At 41.8% G+C, this 14,530-nt stretch overlaps 1 protein-coding gene across 2 annotated transcripts in view; it reads right to left on the reverse strand.

Annotated features, from left to right (window-relative positions):
- EFL1 (elongation factor like GTPase 1) overlaps positions 1 to 14,518 on the reverse strand; it is a 118,109-nt gene extending 103,591 nt beyond the window's left edge. Inside the window, exons 1-7 of one of the 2 annotated variants that reach the window (XM_065906463.1) lie at positions 14,402 to 14,518; positions 13,522 to 13,631; positions 11,739 to 11,806; positions 10,010 to 10,094; positions 4,913 to 5,046; positions 2,983 to 3,120; positions 1,163 to 1,377 (exon numbers count right to left, since the gene is read on the reverse strand). In XM_065906463.1, coding sequence (XP_065762535.1) covers positions 1,163 to 1,377; positions 2,983 to 3,120; positions 4,913 to 5,046; positions 10,010 to 10,094; positions 11,739 to 11,806; positions 13,522 to 13,612 — 731 coding nt within the window. In that variant the 5' untranslated portion in view covers positions 13,613 to 13,631; positions 14,402 to 14,518. Of the gene's footprint in view, positions 1 to 1,162; positions 1,378 to 2,982; positions 3,121 to 4,912; positions 5,047 to 10,009; positions 10,095 to 11,738; positions 11,807 to 13,521; positions 13,632 to 13,769; positions 14,020 to 14,401 lie in introns of those variants that run through there. The other variant, XM_065906464.1, reaches the window with a different exon arrangement.
- Between the last annotated feature and the right edge of the window lie 12 nt (positions 14,519 to 14,530).

Here is a 14,530-nt window from a genome sequence, read left to right on the forward strand (position 1 = left end):
ACTGTGTAACTGAAAGTTCTTAAGAATCAAAGTTAAAAATCCTCATCTCACACACACACACAAATTTTCTAACTATGTAGTGTGATGGAAATTAGACTTACTGTAGTGATCATCTATATACAAATATAAACAAATATTTACACAATATGTACAAAGATAGATTACTTTGTATACTTGAAATCAATATAATGATATAAGTCAATTATACCTGAACAAAAACAAAGTGGGCAAAGAACATGAAAAGACATTTCACCCAAGAGGATAGATAGATGACAAATCAGCTCATGAAAAGGTTCAACCTCAGAAGCTGTTAGGAAAACGCAAATTAAAACCATAACAGCACATGGCTAGCCTAGCAGAATGGCTAAAAAAAGAAAAAACAGAAATAGTGATGATACCAAATGAGTGTTAAGATGTGGAGAAATGGATCACCACACATTGCTGGTGAGAATATGGTACACCTACGCTGGAACAATTTGATAGTTTCTTTAAAAATCAAACATATAACATCCCTAGCACTCAGCAAATGCACTTCCAGGCATTCATCCCAGAGAAATGAAAACTTATGTTCACATAAACACCTACACATGAATGCTTATAGCAGCTTTACTCACAGTAGCCCCAAACCAGAAAAAACCCAGACATCCTTCAATGGGTAAATATTTAAACAAACTGTGGTACAACCAATACCATGGAATAGGAGTAGACAATGAAAAGGAAACAACCAGTGATGCATGCAACAATTTAGACAAATCTCCAGAAAACTACGCTGAAAAAAATCCAATCTAGAAAACATTCTATGTTGTTCAAGCACATTTCTATAACATTCTTGAAATGACAAGTTATAGAAATGCAGGGCAGTTAGTTGTTAAGGAGGAGTTGGGAGTGGGATGGAAGTAGGTGTTGCTATGTTAGTGCAACGCAAAGGTGCGCTGGGGTGATGGATTTTATCAATGTTACTAGCCTAGCTGTGATGTTCCACTACAGTTCTACATGATAGTGCCTTTGGAGGGACACTGGGGAAAGGAGGAAGAGAACACTCCTGTATTCTCATACATTACAACTGGACGTGAATCTACGATACCTCAAGATAAAAAGTTTAATTAAAGCACCAGCTGTATACAGAATCCACAGAGAGATTTCAGTAGAGTCAAAGACTTACCCAAAGCCCCACCCATCTATTGCACTTGTAAACACCACGTTCCCCTGGTCAGGTGAGAAGTACAGGTGGGAGTCATCCGTGTCCTCCAAGCCAGTGCTCCAGTCATACACCTGCTCTCCTTGCTCAGAATTCGGGTTCACCTGAGATTCAGCCTCTCTCTCCGCTCTTTCTTCTAGCACTTTAGAAGTAAAAAGAGTTCCTGTGAGTGCATTAATCTAGGAGAGATGGCAAAACGGCAGAAGGTCATTCGGATGCAAGGCACGCCCATGACAGGAGACACACTGTCTAATTCTCCTTAAGTCTAGACTCCTAAGTCACAGTCTGGACTCCCATGAAGCCCATGAAGATGGAACTGGTGTTTACAGCAATCATTAACTTACATGTTATCAGCCATTTATTTCAATACCCAGTAAGACTAAATTCTAAGGCTTTTGGAAGGTCATTTCTTTTTTTAATGCAAACACTGATCTGTCGTATCTTCAATTTGTTTTTCAGTATGAGGGCCAGGTGTCACTAGAACTCCTGGTTTCCAAGCCCCACAGTCTGAGTTTATGACTTTTGTCAACTCCCTCTCTGTCTCTCATGTCAGATGTTTGAACTGTTCACCCCTCTCTTCAGGCCCTCTTCCTGATCTCTAAGCCCCAAAGATTCTCACTCCTAGGTGACCAATCTTATTTCCTACCTCAGAGAGAAAACAGAATCTACTGCTCAAAGAGCCTGCAGGCTTCTCATCATCCAACTTGTAAGTCCACCTCTACAAACACTGCCCCTTCCGCGGCAGGGCAGGAGTATTCCACCTGTACCGTGCCTGTCTCTTCAGGGAACTGGATCCACTGACCCAGACTTTCTCACTGCTCTACCTTTATCATTTCTTTCCTGTAGCAAACAAACATTCTCAACATGGTCTCATCGATGGTGCACCACTGTCTTGAAAAAGACATTTCAAACCTCCACACATGGCATGCAGGGTTCACCAGAATCTAAACTGTATTCCTTTCTACTCCCATCTCTCATCACTACTGTACTTGATCTAGTTCTTCACTTGTAACTTCAATAGTTCTTTAATAGTTTACATTCTTTGAATGGAACTTGCACTATGTTTTTCTTTCCTTTATATAATGAATCTGTATATGTTATTTCTTCTCTCTTGAAGGCCTTTGGCATAATTCTCCCCTGGCACACATTACCTTTCTTCCATCTCAAGACTCCTATTATAAGACTCTCCCTAACTCTCCCCTTCCTATTGACCCATTCTGGGTGAGGCAGGCCTCATTTATGCTCTCAAATCATATTTAGGGTTTGTCTCATTGTTCCCCAAACATCTTTTACGTGTTTTTCTCCCTTACCCCATCGTGAGATCTCTTTTTTTTTTTTTTTTTTTGTGAGATCTTTGAAGATAGGGACTCTGACCTGTCTGTCTTTACATTCACAATCCTTAGCATGAAGTATTCAACATACAGTTATGGTAATGTCTGCTGAATAAATAATGAATGAAAGCTTTGGTAAAATTTCACCCAAATACAGGTAATAAAAAAAGCCAAAGAGTTTCCTAATATTGGCTTCACTTACAAACCCAATCACAAGAATTTAAACAAGAGAACATTAAGACCCATTGTCCAAGTTTTCTATTTCAGGATGCTCCCAGGAGATGGAGGCAACTCCTAAGATGATGCTAGCTCTATTGCCCCTGCTGCAGTATGATGACTCCAACACATTTAAGTGGATTTTCTGCAGCAAAGCCTCATACTCAACCTAGCAACTTCCTTATAACTCTCCTTTGAGCCACAGTTTTTAAAGTACCGAAATAAAGGATAAAATACCTGTTCTAATATATTCTTAAGGTGACAGTAGGCCTCCTGTGGGGTGAATTTCAGTTCCACTATCAAGCGATCTATCTTATTGATCACTAAAACTGGACGGATGTTTTCGAGCCAGGCTTGCCGCAGAACTGCCTGTGTCTGATTAAAACAGAAAAGAAAATGTAAAGCTCATGATTTAAATTCAAGCACACATTAGAAAATCCTGATTAATAAGTAGCTTATTTTCATGCTCCTTTATCACATACAACTCAGACCATGCCAGTCAGACACAGGTATTCATTAGACAGTCAAAAATATATAACACAGAAGCAAAGAACTGCAGGCAGGAAATTGTTCTTGCCTTTATGGAACTGACAATTTATTTAAGACTGATAAATAAAAATTGTGTATAAGATAGTAAGAGTTTTGTGAAATTAAACACAAACAAGAATACACACAGTTTGTTGAATAATCATTAAAAAAGAAAAAAACCACTCATGCTGTAACACACAGGTAGAAAAACAGAGTATGGCCCCAGAGGCTCCCTGTATACACTTTCCTGATCATAAACCACTTCTTAGCATTAACCACTATTCAGCTACTTTGAAGTCACATCTGTTAATTTAACTTAACTTGTCAGGACACCCAGCACACTACACAGACTAAGGTTTTGCTTCTCTGGATGCAGGACCTGTGCACTTATAGGCAATCAGAGAAATTAGAGAGTAAGTACAGCACACCTTCCTGGAATGGTCAGATTTTCTCCATTTCTACATGAAAACCTCGTTTCATTGTGCTCTGCTTTACTGTGCATCATAGATGTTGCTCCCCCCCTCCTTTTTTTTTTTTTTTTAACAAACTGAAGGTCTGAGAACTCTGCATCAAGCAGGTCTATTGGTGTTCCAATAGCATTTGTTCACTTCTTGTTGTTCTGTCAGATTTCAATAATTCTCATACTTTACATTTTTCATAATTAATATAGTTGTGATCTGCCATCAGTGATCTTTGATGTTACTTTTACAACTCAATGAAGGGTCAGAAAAAGTTAAGTAATTTTTAGCAATATTGTTTTAATCTAGGTATGTACATTTTTTTAGACATAATGCTATTGCATACTTAAGAGACTTCAGTATAGTATAAACATAACTTGTATATTCACTGGGGAACCAAAAAAATTCACGTGACCTGCTTTACTGCAACATTCACTTTACTGCAGAGGCTCAGGACCAAACCTGAAATATCTCCGAGGTATGGTTGTAATGTAAGCTTTTTACTCTTCTTTTTAAAAATCACTAAAACAAAGGATGGTACAATAAGAAGTAGGACACAAAGGTGACAACATTTTTAAAGAAAAAAACATAAGGTGTCAAAGAAAAATTATTTTAAAACAGATTAGAAAGCCACTCTGAGTTTCATGCTGACCAGAGCTGTATGTTCACTCCGCCCTTAGGGAGAACTATCTGAACTTTGCTGGGAAAGGTAAGAAAGTGCAGATTAAGAATCTGGAAGAGGAAGAAAGAGGAGGAAGGGAGAGAGTATGTGTTTAAGTGTGAGGGGGCCTGCAGACTGGGAAACCAACAGAAGAGACTTTTCCACGTAAGGGAGAAGCAGCTCAGAATTTTGCTGTTAACAATCCCTCACAGTTGACAGACTCTTTCACTGGAGGAAAGCCCCCAGATCCCCTACATGCCTCTCTCATTTCCACTGAGTCCCTCTCCCAGAGGATACCACAGACATGTCAAAGTACCTTAAAGTCATTCTCTCTAATAGCCCTTCAGAACTCAGGTGACTTAACTCCACCACAGACTGGAACACTATGGAATGTGAAATGGAAACTAGCTTTCCAGTGTCACAGAAATGTCTAAAGTGCCACATCGTCACTGATGGTGAGTGCCTCCTCTCCCCCTGCCTTCTCTAACTAGTTAAACATTTCCAGGCTACCATCCACTACCTGTGGGCAGACCCCTTCCACAGCGTCCACTACGATGATGCACCCGTCACAGATACGAACAGCCGTGGACACTTCTGAGGAGAAATCCACGTGGCCTGGAGAGTCTATTAGGTTAATCAGGTACTCCTTATCGCCTGAAATGAGATTTGAAAACACATATTGAGCAGTGCAGGTATGCAACCCTCCTCCTCGAGCAATTGAGAGCAGGGGAGCTTCTAAGAAATGACTGAAGAAAAGCTCTGTCACATAAAACAAAAGCTGTGAGGTTCTCGAAATCATTCTGCATTTCCATAGCCCAACCCTTCATTTCATTTTAGCTTTCATGCTAAAGCTCCCAAAAGGGAAGAGATTTACCCAAGGTCACAAAAGCAGTCACAAGTCAGAAACATACCCAGGTTTATTGATCAGCTTAGTCACTTCCTGTAAAGGTCACAGGTGCCTCTAGACTTTGCAACTGGGGAAACAACACTTGTCTGTTCATCTGGCTCAGAATCAGAATAAGAAACCCTGGAGTGAAAAAAGACTGATGTTCACTGCCTGGAACCCATGTAAATGTCTTAAGCCTCTGCAATCTACTTGGAAATTCTCTTTGTTCATATGACCCTAGACAGAAAGTCAGAGATCAAGGACCAACTATGTTTCACTCAATTTCACACTGCTAATATGTGCCATTACTGTAAGGCACAGGGCCTGCTCTCAGGGTCACTGAAAGAGTAATAGCGGTACACTTTTGTCTAAGTCTTACACACAAATACACACAATTTAAGATGAGAGGCTTGAACATGCTTAAAAGTTGACAGCACCGGGACACTGGAGGTAAGTCCAGAGCACAAGCCATTCACAGTGACAGCAGGCAAGCAAAGACACTATATTACATTTTGAGGGGTAGTGGCAAATAGCTGAGAAAATTTTCCTTTTCTCTGTAAAATAGAATGGACAAATGTCTGCTGAGATTGTGGGAGAGGGACTGAGAGGTGGACTCGAAGAGGCAAGTGGGTTTAAGAGAGCGCCAGTGGGAGAGAATGAGCAAGGTCTGACAGAGGACACACGGGAAGTCGAGAGCCCAGCCCAAGGTTACGAGGAAAATGTGTAGTCAGCTCCACCAAGGGTTAGAGTTTTACTGGGAGGACAGGAGGCCGAGACAGCAGACACACTGAGGGTCTCAGCAAGACTGTCAGAAAACGACAAGTCTGGATAGTAGGAGGCAGAGATGAAATGAAGGATGTTAATGGGGCACAAGAGACTGAAGGGCTTCCTGAAGTCAAGTGGGTCCCTCGCTACACAGGTGAGAGAGCTGGAAAACTAAAGATGGTGGAGAAGGCAGTATTTAAATGGGAAATATCAGAGAACCAGTAAGGGGTGATATTAAAATGCAGAAAGCAGCCATGCCAGTGGGTGGGTGAAGCAGAGGTGTACACATCACTACTGTTGAGAAGCCAAGCTCAAGCTGTTGGAAGAGGTTCTTTTTCAGACACAGGAAAAGTGACCTTGGTGGATTTGGGTAGAAAGGAAAATGATGAACTAGGTGCCAAAGTCACTAATGAATGGCGACCAGGGACTGTAACCGGAAGCTGAGGTGGTGAGAAGGGATGGAGAATAACTGGATAGATGGTAAGAGTCTCGAAGGAGACGGTGCTTTAAAGCAATGGTGGAAGAACTAAACTCTGAACCAGAACCAGGGAAGAAGGAGAAGGGTGATCCCATGTTCTCACCCAGGGACAGACAGGGTATGACAGAATAAACAGCACTCACTCAAAAGAAGGACAAGAGAGCAGTGACTAGAAAACAGCCAGGCAGGGGGAGGAGGGAAAACTGACAGAAGACGCTGAGGATGGAGGGACACATGTCTACCTTGGAAAGTTTTCAGAAAAAGGTGTGGTCAGGAAGGGAATGGTGAGGGGTTGGGGCAGGGATGAGAAACACGGGGACAAGATGACTGAGAAGTCAGATCACGTGACCTCCACTCTGGGCAGTGACCAAAGACAACAGAGATGGGGGTAATGCCACAAGAGATGCCCTTAAGGAGCCAGAGCAACCCCTGGCGGACAGCAGAGAATTTCACTGAAGGGGGAGTCAGGGGTGGCCTAGACTGAATGACTTTTGAGAGACTCCTGATCCAAATAAACAGGCTGGAAATGTATTAATAGTTACTTGGTTTCCAGGACCCCTGAAGTAGGAAATGGCTACCCACTCCATTATTCTTTCCTGGAAAATTCCATGGACAGAGGAGCCTGGAGTGTTACAGTCCATGGGGTCACAGAGTCGGAAACGACTGAGCACGCATTCATTATGCAGGACTACTGCCACATGCTAACTACTCTGTCTCTAGGAAGGCCTCTTAATCTCTCTGAACTCCGTTTTGCGAACATGTAAAATGAGGAGAACCTCCGTTTCCCAGGATTGCCGGGAAGATTAAACAAAATCACGCAGACGAGACGTGCAGCTCAGAGTCAAAACGCGGTGCACCCACCTTCTTAGATCTTAAATCATCTGAATGCTTCACAAAGTAAAGTACCCATTACCTTTAGAGGAAAAAATATCTGACCTTTAGTCAAACTAGGGACAAGGGAACCCCATCCTCCAAGCCTGGTCCCAAAGGAAAAAGACAGTGATCAGAAACACGAGTGAATGTTTACTTGTCTGGCAGCGACAGTGGCTACTGATCTGTGCTGGCCTCATGTGCATCTGGATGGCACGAGTCGGTGTCCCCAGGGCCCAGTCTTAGAGATGAAGACCAGAGGGTCACAGAGCTGAAACCCTCTACTTGCCCATAACCGCAGACCCCTTTGCCTGGTGGCTCAGATGGTAAAGAATCTGCCTGCAATATGGGAGACCCAGGTTTGATCCCCAGGTCAGGAAGATCCCCTAGAAGAAGAAATGGCAACCCACTCCAGTATTCCTGCCTGCAGAATTCCCATGAGCAGAGAGGCCTGTCAGACTACAGTCCATGGGGTCACAAGGAGTCAGACACAACTTAGCCACTAACACTTTCACTTCCTGGAGGTGTGTACAGAGGGGTGACCTTAGAAGTGGATCTGTCTGCAGACAGCCCCCACATCCTTGATCTCCACATTTGAGGCACATCTAAGCTACCTGGCTGCCTCCTGGGTAAATACTGAGTGTCCCCCTGAACCAGGCTATCAGCTAGCACATATGCCTGAAGTACAAACTGAAAGCCTGTTAGTGAAAGCCCACTACAATATATATACAAAGCTCTATACTGTACTTTACCATTTTTTAATAATTGCCAGTTCTTTTAAAAACGGGATGAATTTACCAAAAATCTTGATGCCTTTTCTTGAAAAAAACAAAACAAAACAAAACAGAAAAACACAGGGTATCCATCAGTTGGAGCTAAAAAGCACTAGCCCCCACCCGTGTTTCACGGGTGGACCAAGTCTACTCTCTGGCTCACAGCAGTCCCACCCAGACTGCCTCATTCATGTAGAGGTGCTGACGCCAGCACCACACCAAGAACTAATGATACAGTACTTAATAATCAAATGAGACTCATGTTGGAATAAGTAGTTAACTCTTTGGGCTGGGGTGGGGGGGGGTGGATTTAAGTTAGATACCTACCTCTCAGCTTGCAAGTACACACATACACATGCACAGTTATGACAGGATTAAATGTGAAAAAAAGGAATAACTGGGGGAAAAAAACTAGAGTAATTTTTATTTCAATCTTGTGTTTTACTATAAATTTTCTACATACTGAATTTCCTACCACACATATAAAACCTGTAAATTAAAAAAAAATTTTTAAAAAGATGAATCAGAATGAAACCTTCATTTTAGAAGTTCTGTGATAGCAATTATTTGTTCACAAGTATAAAGAATGGCTACAGAGTAGAAATGACAATAGGCCTTTTGAGACTACTTAAAGAATAGTCCATGAAGTTCTAAGCTCTTCAAGTTCATAAAAATATGGAGAGATAGGAAAAAAACTGACCACTGAGCCATTTGCTGGATCACAGAATTAGGACATACTCTTTAAAATGTGAGAGGTAGTTTTTTAAAAATTAAGGCATTACTTTAAATACATTGGGAATTCATGTACCTAAGAGCTTCAAAACTGGTTTAGTTCAAAACTGTTTTAAAGACTGACCTCAGAGAGAAGAGTCAGGCCCCACACAGCACAACCCTTGGTGTTAGTGTCAGAGACACGACACTGAAGGATAAACCACAGGCCAGGCCTTCAGGGAAATGAGATACATCTTTACTACTTTCTTCTACTTATCAAAACTCACATGTTGTGTAACATTTCCAAGCAGAACAAAATAAATATTTGGAAAACTGTGAGTTTTCACATAATCCAGCCCCTGATAAGTATGGTTACGGTTTTGGTATACAGCCTTCCAGACACTTTCATCTACATACTTGCTATATTCTTATCATCAAAACACATTTGTGTCTTGTAAGTATTCACTTTGCAACTTGCTTTTTGTCTCTGACTTTATCTTTTCTATATGATCACACAGCTGTCGGAAGAGCTGCACAGCACTTCACAGCGTGCATGTGTCAGTTCTACTGAACTATTTTCCAAAGACAGACACTAAGGCATTCTTTTCATTGATACAGACATTAGGGTGAATATCAATGAACTTACATCTCGCATGCTTGTATGACTATGTCTGTCGGACAAATCTCTAAAAGTATTACTGTCAGAGTGGCATCCTGATCTGTGGATAAAAGCTACAGTGACCATGGCAACGCAGAGTAAAGTAAATAAGACTCTAGATCTAACAGGCAGGCCAGAGGACAGAATAAGGACCCAGCAAGGAAATGGGACGATAAGACTGAGCCAGGGTCCTATGACTCCAGACCTTCCCAAAGAAGATATCTTCACAAGCACCTGGGTGAACGGGGGCAGGTGTGAACTGTCAGTGATTCTGCCCTCAAGCCAGTCAGAGGCCCCCATCTGTACCCAAGTATGGACAGTCTGACTCTGATCTGAAAATTGATCATCTGGAAAGGCCAGAATGAAGTCTGTGGAAGGTAAAGCAAAAAAACCTGAGGCGTGAAACTGACTTGGAAAGAGAAAGGAAGACACAAAAGATACGAAACCACTGTTCTGTGAAACGCAGACCGACGTACCTTCCGCATAATGCAGAGAGATGGCACTGGATTTCATAGTGATCCCTCGGACCTGCTCGTCTTCTCTGCTGTCCATGTACCTCAACTGCAAAAATGCAACGTTAAAACGAACTGATGTGGACTTTTGTTTTCAATATTTAAATTTTTAGGCTTATTATTGCTGTGAGGTTGTTCATTAGGTCCCACTATTATTACCTTTTAAATCTCTGCAGCATTTTTCTTGCCTAGTATCATGTAGTTCTTTCTCCTTTCCTTTTTCCTTGATCAGTTTCTAGATTATTTATCAGTTATAATACAGGATAATCATACAATGTCTACATTGCTAGTAATTCTTCTTAAATTAATAGACTTTCTTTTTAGAGCAATTTTAAGTTTCTAGAATAACTGGAAAGTAAAGAGGTTCCTAAGTGATTCTACACACAGTTCCCTCCCTGTTATTTACATCTTAAATTGTATGCAGTGTGGTACATTATAATCAATGAACCAATATCAATACGTTACTATCAATTAAGGTCTATACTTTATATTAGGATTCACTCTTTAAATGTATAATGATGTGTCCATCATTACTGTATCATATTTGTTAGTTGTACGAATCTTTTGAAGAACAAATTTAGCTTCTTTGATCTTTTCTACTTCATTAACTTATGCTTTATTATTTCATCTACTTACAACAGAGTTATTGTACTTGTTCTAACTTCTCAAGTAGGAAAAATAAAAACACTTTATTCCACCCAGTTTTAGAGCCTCCTCTAGTCAGGACTTCCCTGGTGGCTCAGACAGTAAAGCATCTGTCTACAACGCAGGAGACCTGGGTTCGATCCCTGGGTTGGGAAGATCCCCTGGAGAAGGAAATGGTGACCCACTCCAGTATTCTTGCCTGGAAAATCCCATGGACAGAGGAGCCTGGTAGACCATGCAGTCCATGGGGTCTCGAAGAGTTGGACACGACTGAGCGACTTCACTCACTCACTCAGACAGTTATCTTGGGCCAATTTCCTGGGGACCCAACCTGCCCCATTCTTCCTTTAGTATCTCAGGTCTACTTTTCAAATTCAATTTTGCTTCTCGATCTCCTCTTCTCTGTATTACCAATCAATGGATAAATCCTGCTGACTATATCTTAAATTCACTGAAGGAAGGAATATCTTTATTTTTCTACTACAAATAAATCATTCCAAGTCCTTTCAATTCACAGCTAGAAACAAAGGTCTTTTTCATTTCATTTCCTAAAACACGATTTTCCTCATGACCCTCATACTTCAGAAGCCTTCTTTTGGTACTCAGGTTAGCCTTCAAGATCATCATAATCTGATACATTTTTTTGTACCAGCACATTTTCCTTTCTCAGTAATTGCTAGGCAAATGTTCCACTCAAATAAAGTGCAACTAACAAACTAGCCTTAACCATTTTATCCACATAATTTCCTGCTGTGAAGCATCTATTCCACCTGTGAAATCTTCCACAATTGTGCCAGGTTATCATTTGACTTGCTGCAAAAGCTCATTCTTGCACTTATAAAATATTAATGTAAACTAATATAAAAGCAATACAGAAATAATTTTTTGTCAACAATCTATTTTATCTTGCTAAATGGACTGCCAGTCTCTTAGATGCATGAACTATGCTCTATACTTTTGGAGTCTTTATGAACACAACAAATGCTTCATCGCATTGTAGATTTGCTAATACTTACTGAAATGCAAATATATATCAAATATAACATACCTTGCCTGCCAGGCGGCTGGAGATGATTCCATTGCTAGAAATAAGACAGTCAGCCAGAGTAGTTTTTCCTGTTAAAGTAACAATATTAATTTAAATAGACTTCTTTTCTTAAAGGGGGAGGTAGGTAAACTGCATCTACATATTTAACATTTAACCATAAGAACTTCTTTACCAAGTATTTCCTATTTACCTACAGTAAAAGAAAGAAGACACAATGAGCATTATAACTAGACTTTTGAACAGTGCACTGTCTGGAAGGGCAAAGATTCTAGCACTCCACAGTGCTATAATCTGTATCTCCAACCCTATGGATCAACCTCACTTTAAAAGTTGTCCAATAACTTTTTTTCATATCAATGTATGACAAAACCCACTGAAAAATAAAAAATTAAAAAAAAAAAAAAAAGAGCAAAGGGACTCAGCTATACACATACAGGTATCCATTCACCCCCAAACTCCCTTCCCATCCAGGTTGCCACATAACATCAAATGTTACTGAAGTGATGGTTTCCTGACCACTCTTATCCAGATAGTCTTCTGTCTCCTCGTCTGTATATAGTGTTATCACCCTGCTAACTTCATTCATAACGCTTAACCTATCAACGTGGCGCATACTGGTTGATTTAATTGTCTCTCCCATTAAAATGTTAGCTTTGGTAAAGCGGGAAAAAAAAAAACAAAAAAAAAAAAACTTTTTTTATTGAGGCATACTTTACACAGGGGCTTCCCTGGTGGTTCAGTGGTAAAGCCTCTGCCTGCCAATACAGGAGATGTGAGTTCAATCCCTGGGAGGTGGGGAAGCTCCTCTGGAGAAGGAAATGGCAATCCACTTCAGTATTACTGTCTGGAGAATCCCAAGAACAGAGGAGCCTGGCGGGCTACAGTGCAGGGGTTGCAGAATCAGATACGACTGAGCGACTAAACAACAACCCTTATCCTAGCGCCTTGCTGGCAGGAAGGGGTCTTTAAGATACAGCATAGCCTGTCTTTTCACTTTTATCTCCTCCTCCCTCACTTTCAGGATGGCATATAGGTTTTGTTTCACACTCCCACCTCCTATCTTTGCTGTGACTGGGTGAACAAAAGGCAGTTTGAAATCAAGAGCAGGCTTAGCAGGAGGCGATGCTGTGGCATGAAAGCAATATCTATCGGGAGCTAAGCACCATGGGTCAGCCCACCTTGCCCTCTTGTGTCCCAGCCTCTGGTCACATACATTTCTTTCTCCCCTTCTGACACTATTCCCCCTTGAAATGAGTGTCCCCATCTGCCATCTTGAATCACCCTTCAGGGTTCATCTCTAATACTAATTATGCTATAAAGCCTTATTTTTTCTTAACCCATTCCTAGCTTCCTGACTCTCCAGCTCTCTCAACCCTTATCATCGACTTTTTGCCTGTCTCACTCTGTGTTGCCTCAACCCCCAAATCACCTCTACAGCTGAGGGGGTGCCCTGTTCATAAATTTCTACCTCTGACATAGTGGGCAAAGAACCCTGAACTTAGAACACAGGTTCTGAGAACATTATGTTAAGACTATAGAGGTGTTATATTAGAAAGCCATTTCAAAAATACTTGATAGCTTAACAAAAACTCAACTTCTCATTTAAAAACACAGTATACTATCTAGAACACCAATCCCCAGTTGGCTGTGTTCTACCACATCAAACTTTTAAAAGAAATAAGACTTCCAACTTAGCATCACTCCAATAACACGTGTGTCATTACTGAAAACAAGCTTAATTAATTACTGAACTGAAAACAAGCTATTTAGAAAGGGCTCTTACCATGGTCTACGTGAGCCAAAACACAGATATTCCGAATGTTAGCCGTGTTTTTCTGGAGTTGAATCATCTTATCCAAACTATTGAGCACCATGGTCACTTATTTCCTGTGACTAAAAATTAAAGACGTATTACAAATGACTACAGATCTGGACAACAAAAAAGGGTTTTTAATTCTGGGAACTGACAAGATTTCTCAAGTTCCTTCAAGTAAAAACCCAACGAACCGCTTATTAAAGGCAGACACCCACCCAGACCTAAGTCCAATTTGAGCACTTCAGCAACTACTGTATGTACTACGACTGTGGATTTTACTCATCCTTCCGGATCTGCGATGAATCACAGAGCTCCTTAGGGTTGGGTGCCCAGTGACACCAGGACTCTGCCCTGTACTCTGTACAGGGGTGAATTTCTCCAGGTCAGTGATGACGTATCGCAAGGGTCGTAAGCAGGAGAGAAGATGCTGACATCTCTCCTTCCGCTCCTCGATCTTTTTCCAAGTCCCTCCTCCTATCACTCTCGCTTGCTTTCACTGGAGGGGAAACATTCAATTTGATGATTGCTACGGAGCCCGAATAAAGTTTTGGGTCACGTGCTTATTTGCTGAGCAGGTGCAATGAACGTCTTTCATTCCTTCCCACATTGGGGAAATGAAAAAATAAACCCTCATCTCCACCTTCCCTTCATCACTCCCTTCTTCTTTGAGGACTCCGGGTCCACAATAAAAAGCAGTCGGGCGCGAGCAGACACTTAAGCTCGGGTGGCAGTCGCTTCCATCCCGAGTTAGTCCCCGGCCCCGCCCCGCCGCCGCGGCGCCCCGGGTGCCCCCACCGCCTGGAGCTGCCAGAGAAGGACGCCCAGCGCCCTGCGGGCCCACACTCACCGGCTCCCGCAGCCCAATCAGTCCCGCTCGGACCCCGGCGCAGACCACACCAAGCACGTCGCAAACGCCCACAACCAGGTGTCTCCCGAATGCCCGCGCGCTGGGGGCGGGGCTAGCGACGTACGACCT

This window comes from Muntiacus reevesi, chromosome 15 (genome assembly GCF_963930625.1).
Source record: "Muntiacus reevesi chromosome 15, mMunRee1.1, whole genome shotgun sequence".
NCBI lineage: Eukaryota > Metazoa > Chordata > Mammalia > Artiodactyla > Cervidae > Muntiacus > Muntiacus reevesi.